We start from the raw sequence: 12,141 nt of genomic DNA, 5'->3' as shown, positions 1-12,141 counted from the left end.
CATTGCAAATCTACAAACAGATTGAACACCCGGAATATCCGCCCTGCTCGCAAGTTATAATGCATTTCTGACGGTTCACCCTTATTCACCCCCTGGTTGGTTGGTTCGCCCCTGCAAAAATCACCTGATTAAAACACTGGGTTAAGCAATGTTATTAAATAATAAATATAATAATACTTGACCCATCATCACCCAAATATTATGCGTTGATTTAAATAATGTTTGATACTGTTGTAGGATTCTAGACCAGCGCCAAGAACTTAAAACACTTAACATTTCAGTCTGTACTAATAGTTAGTAGGCTACAACTGTACCGGAACCAAATCTTTGATTTACTCGTTTGAGTCATTAAAGTTTTAACGCAACAACAGTCAGGCATTTTGTCATTGTTTTTAAATATCTCTGCGTCATGTGAATATAACCACACGCGTAATTTCCGCAATCAGAATCCACATTTCGCGTCAGCAGCAGTTGCGTCTGTCAGGTCGTTGTTGCGTAGCAACTTGATCCGTTCGACTTGAGCGAAAAGAGCTCGCAATATCTCCAAAAGTTTTGACGCTAATCTGATTTTTTTATACAAACCTTGTATTGGCTTTAGCTATCCAGCAAACAACACACTTTCAGCAAAAAATATTTTAAATTAATAAATATATAAAAGCTATACTCAGAGATATTCACCCTTACTTGTTGAGCCAACAAGTTCAAGAATTAACGATATAAACTAGGAGGCACTATTTTTAAAAAAGAGACATATATCAAGTTTAATTTCATTCGATAGGGGCCAATTTTGGAAAGTATGACAAATTTTTTTAACTTTTTTAAAGTGCACCCCGAAAAACTGCACATCAAATATGTAAAACTCTTGTGCGACATACGTTTACAGTGCAATGTATGAAACGCCTATCTATAACTTATAGATAGGCGTTGATGTATGCAATACAGAGTGCATCAGAAAAAGATGAAGTGTTTTGTGCAAATGAATTAGGATGCGTGCTAAATCTTAAAAAACACTTAAGAATTAACGTGGTGCATGAGTAAGCACGAAAAGTACTTTAACTAATACCGTTGTGGGCTCTTGTATTTTGTACCATCATAATTTTAACAATAAAGATGGTTTAATAAACCCCTGGATGTTGGGAAAACACTAGACATTCTTTTGGTCGCAATAAAAGTGTCTTTTGTACGATTTATCAAACGCAATTAGTTATAATGAGTTCGTTGTTAAAATCGTGTGTTTTTGATCCGACAAACACTGTCCAGCAAAGTGACACCACTTAGAAAATACACCCGAATAAAAATTAGCAGAACGAAAGAATAAAAAAGCCTTAAAAAACTGTTGGAGCACTTTCAACGTGCTAACTAACCAATTTCCTCGATATAAATAACGTACCTATACCCTTACGACCTTCTGTTTCGCGTGCGGTGCCGGCTCTGAAAAAAATACTTGCAAAAAAAATATCTTAATTACTCCACCGCACTATTTCTTTTAGTCGTTACCCGAGTTGCTGAATGGACTGACTCTGGGAAAAAATATTTTTTAGAAAAACTAATGATGGTAAAAATATCACGATCACGATAGGAAGTAAGCGTGAAAATTGATAATTTTCAAAACACAAAAAATGTATTTCTGTCATGGATAAATATAGGAAATGTTGGTTCATTATTTTATTTTTTGCGAAATAAAACAAGCGAGATTTAAAGGCAAATAACATATCGTGAAAACAGCAAGATAATATTAGTTGAAAACACAACTTAAATAAATGCTATGATTCAACGTTCGAAACAGATACAATGCAATTTACTACGTTTTATCGTTACATTGAGCAATGAAGTATAACCGAAATATGACCAGGATTAAAACACGCGCGAAAATTGTTTTTGGTGCCCCAAGCGTGCTCCACAAAAAGTCAGTTTCAAAATAGTGCAAAAGACCGATATTTTACAGAACTGTTAACCTTAGTGTTTTATTTTATTAAACAATGCTCCTAGTGATTAAACAATGCTCCTAGTGCTAGATGACTTCCTATGAGTGCATTTATGTTTATTTACCCTATTTTAGTTGAGTAAATTGGTCAAATTGAGGCTGTTAAGTCAAAGCAGGACTCGGGACTTGACAAACGGTGTAATAAGTTGGAGTCGCACGCGAATCTCGGAAGTCGGCTGCTTTGTTTGCGACTCGTGTTTTTAATTCTTTCCTGAAAGCTTGTAGACAATCGCAAGATAAATACGTTAGTAACAAGATCATTTATAACCAATGTTAATTCTACTTACGTAATAAGATTGTCAAAGCCCATACAGAAGTAGATATCGTTTTAATTCTACTTGTTTCTGTTAGAGCGGTAGGCCTACTGACCGATTTAGGATAAGGCCTGCACATATTGATGTGTAGCTGTGTCAATGCAATGGGCTACTTGGCAAAAAAAGTCATTCATCAGTAACTGATTATATTAAACACCGCCTTTTAATATCATTTTTTATTTGAGAAAAATCACGCAATGGCTATAACATCTACTTAAAAATATAGTAAAACTACACGGCCGTTTGTTAAAAAAACACGAATATAAACAATGCTTCTTTGAAACAGTTTAAACCATAGTTTCAAAGCAGGTTACTTTTTTAAAAGTGAATAACTTATAATGAAAAAACGAGCGGATAAATGTAACGGACATTGGAATATATAGAGTTAACACATATAGTTATCGTCAAAAAAACAAATGACACACAGTAAAGTATAGGTAAGAACGTGTATCGTACACTAGCGGCAAAATAAATTTTCTACAGTTAGTTAAGTGCAATTTTCGGGAAGGTTGGGGAAATTCGGAAACAAAATGCAAAAGTCAGAAACTGACAGTAGGTACAAAATATAATTTATGCTTTGATGCAATTGTAAAATATGAAAAAGCGCTCGATAAAGTATCAAAGTCTTTTAAAGCAATTGTCTTCAAGATTATTCGTAAATGCAACACATTAAAGAATCGCAAAATGGACTTTTTATCATTTTCTACGCGTAACTACGGCTACGGGTAACGTTTAAATAGAACTAATTCAGGAAATATGCACAAGTGGAATTAATTACAAAAAGTTACGCAAACGAAAATAAAACCTGAAAATGTAATAAGTGTAGTGAAACAAAAACTCAAATAAAGAAAAGGTATATCAACACTAATTTGCAATATATTCATTTTAAGTGCATCAAAGATTAGTTACATTATTAGGTACACTGTTTATGCAATACAAAGCAAAGGAAGTAATATACGAAACACTGTAAAATTGATTCAAAATGTTTTACAGATAAAAACATATCATTTACAAAAACACTAATGACAATATATTAAACGTAATAAGAACAATTTAGGATTTTTTCAGGAGAAATATTTATTCACAGGCATAGTTATAGGCCTAAGTTTACCACAGCTACAAATATAATGGCATAGTTTAAACACATTTGTTGTGTATGTTTTAGTACTAGACAAAACTGGGCAGCAACAACGTATCATGCCTAGTCTAGTTCATTGAATAGTCATGGTAAGTGTCTTGCTAATCTGTTGTTTGGGCCCCACTTTTAATTTTTCCCAACGATCTTTAAAATTATTATTATATATTTTCTTACACATTTAGATGAAGTAAAACAAATATATACATAATATATAAAATGTTCCTTGATGTTTCCTTAGCCGAGTCTTAAAAAATGGTTATGGTTGGTAGTTTTTTTGCTTATGCTCTTCGTTTTAATTCCACGATGTTAACTTTTACAACATTTTTTTAAAGATTTTACAACATTTTTTTAAAGATTTTGCTTATCCTATATTTATGCAATTGAGGTATAAACAGCTAACATAACAAAAATAGGACAATAAACAGGAGGTTTTAAACTAACGTCATGGAATCGAAACAAAATTTTGTTTTTGTTTAACATTTGATGTCTGTATAACATAATTGGAGAAATATGATGCGGCATGAGCATCTAGTTGTAGGTGAAAGCGGGCTGACTCCAGTCGTAGTAGTTGTACTGGGGCGCAAATGTGCTGGCCGTTCCGTCGTACGTCTCCTTGCTTTCAATATGTACAGCAGTTGCCGCCGAGTAGCTTGGTGGTGGCACTGCTTATATGGAACCAAATATAGAGGTTTTAGGTCAGAGCTTATCAAATAGTGCTCCGCTAACCCCTGGTGGTCCTTGAGAAAGTCGTAGAAGTTGTACGCATTCGTTAAAGGAAGCAAGGGGGTGATATAAAAAATTACTGAATTTTCAGCATTTTACAAGCGTTTTTGACCAAGTTTTATTGTTCAAAGCTGTGGTTCTTAACCAGAGTTCGACCAAACGCCTGGGATTTCGACTGTTTTTTCAAAAGCGAGACGTGAGGTCGATTTTACTGCTCCAAGATGAAACAACTTGTAAAATGTTAAGGTAACTGAACGGCTACGTTCGCAATCTTTGTGTTAAAAACATTTGTGGAATATTGCATCGTTTCAAAAACAAAAATTTCAGACGTATCTCTCCGAATAATTTTTTAGGGCAAAATCTTGATGCTAAATCAGTGTTTCTCAAGCATTTTTCGTGGCGATTTAAACGCTAAGCAATTATAACAGCAAGGCTTTAACGACAGTCCAAATTCACGCTAGTGGTATTTTTTTATAAATAAAATCCAATCACATCTAGAATGAACTTCAGTTTTCTAATTCAATTAAGTTAAAGTTAAAATGATCAAGGAGCTTTGTTTGTCTTGTGGCCTAATACCAGTAGCGTGATTTGGACTGTCGATAAACTAAGCAAGTAACAGAAAAGCTTAAGTTTTCTTGCGTTTAATTTGTACAGCAGTTGCGGCTAAGTTTATTTCGGTGGGGGCAATGTGTATATAAACACAAATATAGACAGTAGCTGGATTAATGGCACGTCAGCACTTTTGAAAATCGAATAGTCTGCAATCTAGAATCTAGAGCAGTGGTTCTCAAGCACTTTTAAAAAAATTACCCAACGGTCTCCTAGCAATTTTTTAAATTGCTCACGGTCCCCTTAAAACTACACACAAAATGAACACGTTGTATCAATGGGGCGAGTGCAAACTGCGTCCCACGCTGCCTCTGTTTTTAAAGTATTAAGTCACTTCGCGCGTATAGGTATAGCCTGAGTTTGGCTTTCTTTCTTTTGTCCCACAATTATGCATGGCATAGTAGTATTGTGTTTGTTAAGCCTGGATTGGAAAAGTAAGGTAGCTGAAAATTTTATTGCACAAATAATTTTCTTCATTCAGGAGTGTCGAGTTTTGTTAGGTGCTTCGCGGTCCCCGGAAAATTTGTCTCCCTAAAGGACCGCGGACCACAGTTTGATAACCACTGCTCTAGAGTAACTGCCCGCTATGGCCGAGGGCGTGAGTTCAAGCCTCAACGCAGGCTTGTTTTTATCCGATATTTAAAGCTAAAGTATCGCGTTTCGATCCGATACCATTGACGTCATTGGTATGCTCGAAGAAAAAACAACATGAAATTAAACCGTTCAAAGGTTCTATTTTTGGATTTTAGGCTCACGTTTTACGATGCTTAGTTTCCTTAAGTTGTTAACCTGCTATTTATTGATATATTTACCTTTCAGAGTTGAATCCCTGCCTTTGACCACAAAACATGACTGAATTTCCTAATTTAATTTAGCCCAGGGTTTTTTAAACTGGGGTCCATGGACCCCTTGGGGGTCCGTGAACCAGTTTTAGGGGGTCCATGAAGGCCTAATGGAAATAGTATAGTGTGTATTTAAGCAGTAATCATTTTTTTAAAGAAAACAGTTGGATCAAAAATAAAACGGTTGTGCACTGAATGTATTTAGACTCCATCAGATTTGTGAAATCTATTTTGTTTTTTGTATTATGACGTCAATTTATGACGTCAGTCACGTCATCTCGAAAATTTCTCGCCTAGCGTGGCCCACACGACGCATAAAATAAATTAAGGGATCCGCGGTAAAAAAGTGTAAGAACCACTGATTTAGCCTGAAGTTGCTTGCACAAAATTCCTTTATTGGTTAACTTATTCACTATGCCCATATGAAGGCTCCCAGTTTACCAACCACTATATTGCATTTTCTATATAAAGACGAAAATAAGCTCTTACCATTGTAAACTGGGGCAGGTGGGGCCATTTCCGGTTGGGAGGGGTGATTAAATTGGGTCTCACTGGTCGAAATCGTGGCTGGTTGGGGTTGGTTGGGGTCCTGCTGTAGGGGTACTGACCCAATTACGATTGGGGCTTGAACCCTTAAGTTGATGTGGCATGCGGCCGTGTCAATGCAATACTGAAAAAAAAGTTAATCAATTGGAAATCAAAAAGGTCGAGTAAATCCACATCATTTTGATTAAGACTGAGAAGTAAATCAAAGCATCATTTATAAAATATGGAGTTTGTACAGTCGGAGCATTAATTAAAACCATCAGGTGTTGAACAGGTACATCGGTGCCTACTATGTAGGCTTGGCAATTCATTATCAAGCTACATTACAGATCCGTGCATAGTACACCCAAGTTTGACTTGTTTTTTTAAGAGACGTATGGAACTTTTAAAAGAATATAGCCTGATAAAAACATGTAAAGTAAAAATTTTAACTTGTTGTAGTACTTCTAGCAAAAAAATATATTTTTATGGAGAATTAGATGGCAGTTAGGTTTTTATGCATTGCTAAGAATATTACTTGCATGAGTAAATGAATTATATGATATAAGTTGACTGTTAAGTAAATTGGCGGAGTTCATGAGAGTCGGAGTCAGAATCGGACTCCGCAGCCCTGGTAGCAACATTATCTAATGTTAGCATTCGTTTACCTGGACGTAATAATCAATGTCAATGATGTTGCAAAATCGTAGATGAGATGGCGGTAAAGCTGGTATCTAAAAAATATTAAACACATTTTACAAACTAATGATTACTTATCAACTATTATAACGTTTCATGACATATTTATCATGTGTAGGCAAACTAATATGTTCTGTTTTCTTCAAAACAGTTATTATAGTATTCTTGATAAACATTTCAGATAACATTTTCAACACTATAAACATTTCAGTGTTGTAAAGACCTTAGTCAGTTACTTGACTTTGGTGCACTTAAGTGACTGTTTTTAAATGATCAAAATTGACTTAAGTAATTTAGACAAATGCCTTGACTTAAATTAAGGTGCTTGAAATGAATATATTTTACTGAAATTTGGTTAAATTAGTCATTTACTGAATGTATTAACTTGGTATTTGTTTTTTAACATGGATTTGATTTGCTATTTGTTAAAATATATTTTGACTTTGACCTAAGATTATTTGCAAATGACTTGAGAGGGAGATTGAAAAATGACTTGTTTACAACACTATTACATTAATAAGATTGTAATTTTTTAAATGAATTCAGTTTGGCTGTTTTTTAAAACGTAAAAGTTATAATCCACGTTAATTTCCATAGTGAACCAAATTAAAATTAGGCAAATTGCTGCGGATAGAAAATTAAAAAATTAACAGTTTTTATTTTACGAAATAAATTATATAAAACAGGTACAATTTTAAACACTTTTTAATAATATAAAAAAGTAACCTGTGTTATTTGTTGGGTTAAAAGGTTGTATTAATAAAACACAGACAAGCTTAGTAGACTAACTTACTTGTAGTCTTGCATTATTTATATATGCAGAAGACTTTCGTTTACATTTGGGACCCAACTCTTTGGCGACAGTAACTGGAAAGTTACGACTCTTCCTAGTTGAATGCTGAGTCACCCTTTGTATTATGCTGACGTCGCTTCCCGGAAGATTACTTGTGCTGTTTTCAAAACATAACCAAGAAATGGCCAGTTACTTAAGGAGTTCATGGCAAGCAAATATCGGTTTAAATGAATAGAACTTTTCACAAATAAGTGCAATACCTAAAAAGCATTAAACTATTAAGTAACGTGTCCTACTGTAATTGTATACCACAAAATCAAAAATAACTTTATGGCATTTATGGCAGAAATAACCAATATTCAGTATAATGGTATTGAAAAGGATAACTAGTTTCAATGAACAACAATTTTTTAAACATGAATGAGAGCCTGATTATCTTTGGAATAATAAATTGGAGAAAAATAATACTGGAAGAAGAACAATGAAAATGACATTTCAAGCTATAAAAATTATAAAATCACTATAAAAAGTATAGTGTGTCTAATGCTAAAGTTTTACAGTAACAATTTACTAAAACTTGCCAAGTTTTTAAAAAGTTATTTTCTGAGTAATTAACTCAACCTTTTGTTTTCAACACTTCCATTTACGTTGATAAATTCGCCCGGAACATAACCGCTCTTATCTGTGTTGAGTTTACCCTCAATGGGACCACTGGCGCAACACCAACAACACATCGTCTTTGTGTCACTTCCAGTGGACGGAGTCTGTGACACAAACACATATCAGTGACTGCCAGTGTTGTAGTGACTTAAGTCAAAGATGTGACTTAAGTGCACTTAATTCACTGTTTTTAAATGACTTGACTTGACTCAAGTCTTCTGGGCAAAATTACTTTCAAGACTAAACTTTACGTCTTTTTGACAAATAAGTTGACTTGACTTAAGTCTTTTGGACAAATGATTTGAGTTGATATAAAATATTTTTATAAAGCATCTTGTTTATAAAATTTAGTTACATATTTTAGTTTTTGCACATAATTGCTATGTATTTCGATTTTCTTATTTTATAGAGGTTTCCCCATAATCATAGATTCATATGAGTTTACCAATTCTGATAGTTCAACATTTTATTTTTATGACAAGACTTGACTTGAAGTTGACTTGCTCTAAGTATGACTTGACTTGGGCTATTTAAACAAAAATACTTGACTTAGGAGGTATTTTAGAAATGACTTGACTGGGGCTCAATTCATTTTAAAGTGACTTGTTTGGAACACTGGTGTTTTAAAATAGATCTTTTCTATTAAAAATTTTGACTTGGGTTTCTATTATATGCTTTGATTTTTTCGGGGTTTTGAATATGTCTTTAGACTGGAGATTTTTAGTGCTTTAAAAAACTTCTTACCCTTGAATTGGGATCATGATTTAAATCAAGTACATCAAGAACCGTAAACAGAGCCATTGTCTTGATATCCGACTTAAAGCCAGAGCGATCGATTTTTCCTTTGACCATATACCGTACATAACCACCTCTAACTGCAAAAAAATAATAGTACAACAAGTTATACTTAAATAAACTAAAAAGTATTTATTTTAAGTTACAAATGTAGAAAAATATACCCAAATTCATACATGTTTTTTTGTTTCAGAAATATATTTCAATAACATTGCAATATGATGGAGCACAGTATGAATATATTGTATATATATATATAAGGCATATTTTACACTGGGTTTACAAAATTAACTCATACAACCTTCAATCGAGCTGGGTAAATTCGGTGGTAACTGAAAATTGAAAGGATAAACATTCCTTCCTGCAGAAATCTTTCTGTGTCCATCTAACAATATGTATTTATACCAATTTAAATGTTGCCGTGGACTATTTCATTACATGTATATATTTTTCTTATAAAAAGCAGTAAAAAATCTCTCAACAAAAAACACAATACATATAAACCAAAGTAAAACACAAAAATCAACATAATTTGATAACTAGTACACCGAAAGCCATTGCAGACTCACCGAATCTGTTGATCTATAATGCATCTCCAATGGCTTTCTGTGTACTAATTATACATAAGCCGTAATCGTTGGTCAAAAAGCAACTTCAGAAGGGCTACTAGATCTCAGTTGCTAACACACCTATGTGTGAATGTTTCATTGAATTTGAGAACTCTTTACATAAAAAAAATATTGTTTTATCTTTTTTTAAATGTGTTGAAGAATATTTAAAGAAAAAAAAGCCTGTTGTAAAGTCATACTAAAGTGTTAAATTACCGGACTTTAAGACAGTTATCTCTTTTTTGAAGTACTTTTCCTTAGCACTGTAGTGTTCAGTGCGCTGGTGCTCGCCACTCCCATGCTGTTCTGTCCAATGGACGTAAGCAAAACCTTTAAACTTTAGTTCAATTTCTGAAAAGTTGAAAACATACATATTTCAGTCTAAGATATATATATTATACAAATAAAAACCAATGGCTTGATAATGAATCGCAAAGACAAGAAGCTTTTTGGCTTTGCTATTCATTATCATGATACATTACAGACCCATGTATAGTGTACCCAAGTAAAAAGCTATTATTGTTAGGAAAATATATTTTTGTTTTTTTTACATGGTTAGGCATTAATTAAATACACAACAAACAAGTGAGTTTGTATTTGAGTTTAATGATTCCTTAGAACAAAGGTGTTTAACATGCAGCTTGCAAGAGAATCTAGGTTAGAACCCTGTGAAGCAAATCTAATTCGGCCCACAGCTTCTTTTCCATAAAACTTGAGAGCCTATAAGTTTTTATCCTAACGTTAGAATATTTTATTGAATAAAATATTTTATTATATATTTTATTTCGGATAATTTCTATCCGCACGAAACAAGCACAGCAAGTTTGCAGCCTTTAGGTTTATTTGTGAAATAACAATGAAAGGGTTTGTGTATTAAAACCGTGACCTTAACCAATATAAAATAGATGGCTTAAGCTGCAAAGAACCGCTATACTAAACTATATTACTGTACCTGTAAAAAAAAGTGGCCGCACCAGCTTATTTGATTACTGTATTACGCATAATAAAAATAATAACATGCACCATTTTTATCCGCACGACGTTAGTCATCCGCATTACAATTTTTTTCATAAGAACAAGTGCGTACCATCCGACGGGTGGAAAAGCACTGTAGTATTCCATTTATTTGATATACTATTCATTTTTGTGTTAATAGAATCATTAGCATTTATTGCAGTCATACAGCCATTAAATTTAGTCTACATTTGCTATCCAATTTTAGGGACATGTAGTGCATTTAGATCTTTGTGCTAAAATAAGTTATCCTTGGTTACTTTAAAACGTTAAGAGTGCTTTAGGAATTTGTTTTCAGTTTGTAATGCTTGTATATTTTGCCGGTCATGTAAGCATTGCATATTAAAAATGTGCAATGAAGGCTAGGTGCGGAATATATGATGACTTTTGCAATTACATCTGTGTTCCACATAAATTGTTCAGCTAAACGATTTTGGTTTCTATTGAAAATTTTAGCTAGCAGTTTTGTCTGTGCTTAAACAACCTGATAAATTCTTTAGATTTAAACAGTATCCCCTTTTATAAAAAAAAAGCTTACTAATTTTGATTTTATTATGTGCAGTATTTTTTAAGCAAATGTTAGAACAACATTGTCCATGTGGTGATGTTTGTTAAAATTTATAGAAAAATAAATTCCAACGTTAACTTACTTTTAAAATCTAATGCTTCCTCAGCATCAACTACAAGATTTCCAGTTACAAATTCGTTGGCAACATAAACACTTTTGTTGTCAGTCAACTCTATGAAAGTTTTTGCCTTTTTCTTGAACATGTCACAAGTTTTTAAAACTTAAATGGATTAAAGTAAGTGTTGTCTAAATTTGAAAACAACATTTAGCGCTGGTCCAAAACCTTACCACAACAAACATTATTTGGGTTAGGGTTAGTGTTTGGGTAAGTTAAGCCAGTGCTTCTTAAACTTTTTTAGTTTGTTCACCCCTAGCATCTATCTCCGGATTTTATTCACCATTGTCTCAGGAGATAAAACTATGTCTATATATAACAGTTCGATATTTGTTAAGATAAACTCAAGCTAAGTTTTTCCATTGCAAATCTACAAACAGATTGAACACCCGGAATATCCGCCCTGCTCGCAAGTTATAATGCATTTCTGACGGTTCACCCTTATTCACCCCCTGGTTGGTTGGTTCGCCCCTGCAAAAATCACCTGATTAAAACACTGGGTTAAGCAATGTTATTAAATAATAAATATAATAATACTTGACCCATCATCACCCAAATATTATGCGTTGATTTAAATAATGTTCGATACTGTTGTAGGATTCTAGACCAGCGCCAAGAACTTAAAACACTTAACATTTCAGTCTGTACTAATAGTTGGTAGGCTACAACTGTACCGGAACCAAATCTTTCGTTTGAGTCATTAAAGTTTTAACGCAACAACAGTCAAGGCATTTTGTTATTGTTTTTAAATATC

At 33.4% G+C, this 12,141-nt stretch overlaps 1 protein-coding gene across 2 annotated transcripts; it reads right to left on the bottom strand.

Annotated features, from left to right (window-relative positions):
- Positions 1-2,466: 2,466 nt before the first annotated feature.
- LOC146139293 (arrestin domain-containing protein 3-like) lies at positions 2,467-11,514 on the bottom strand. Of its 2 annotated transcripts, none has more exons than XM_083391957.1 (9): positions 11,355-11,514; positions 9,907-10,041; positions 9,384-9,467; positions 9,032-9,162; positions 8,249-8,391; positions 7,628-7,784; positions 6,804-6,869; positions 6,100-6,280; positions 2,467-4,101 (listed from the first exon to the last, which is right to left on the bottom strand). In XM_083391957.1, the coding sequence occupies exons 1-9, from the start codon at positions 11,473-11,475 to the stop codon at positions 3,965-3,967; spliced, it is 1,155 nt and encodes a 384-aa protein (XP_083248083.1). In that variant the 5' UTR covers positions 11,476-11,514; the 3' UTR covers positions 2,467-3,964. The 2 variants fall into 2 exon arrangements, with proteins under 2 accessions (XP_083248083.1, XP_083248084.1); XM_083391958.1 differs by having other exon boundaries at positions 2,467-4,098.
- Positions 11,515-12,141: the final 627 nt, after the last annotated feature.

Source organism: Ascidiella aspersa, chromosome 6 (genome assembly GCF_963924565.1).
Source record: "Ascidiella aspersa chromosome 6, kaAscAspe10.2, whole genome shotgun sequence".
Classification (NCBI taxonomy): Eukaryota; Metazoa; Chordata; class Ascidiacea; order Phlebobranchia; family Ascidiidae; genus Ascidiella; species Ascidiella aspersa.
This window is presented reverse-complemented; position numbering and strand designations above follow the sequence as displayed.

What these genes read in the sequence shown, in the direction of transcription:
- LOC146139293 (XM_083391957.1), bottom strand. Translation starts at nt 11,475, where the DNA reads ATGTTCAAGAAAAAGGCAAAAACTTTCATAGAGTTGACTGACAACAAA. An exon ending in TTTACCCAGCTCGATTGAAG is followed by an intron (nt 9,163 to 9,383) that starts GTTGTATGAGTT and finishes ATTTTTTTGCAG; the next exon opens with TTAGAGGTGGTTATGTACGG. An exon ending in ACCTGCCCCAGTTTACAATG is followed by an intron (nt 4,102 to 6,099) that starts GTAAGAGCTTAT and finishes GTTCCATATAAG; the next exon opens with CAGTGCCACCACCAAGCTAC.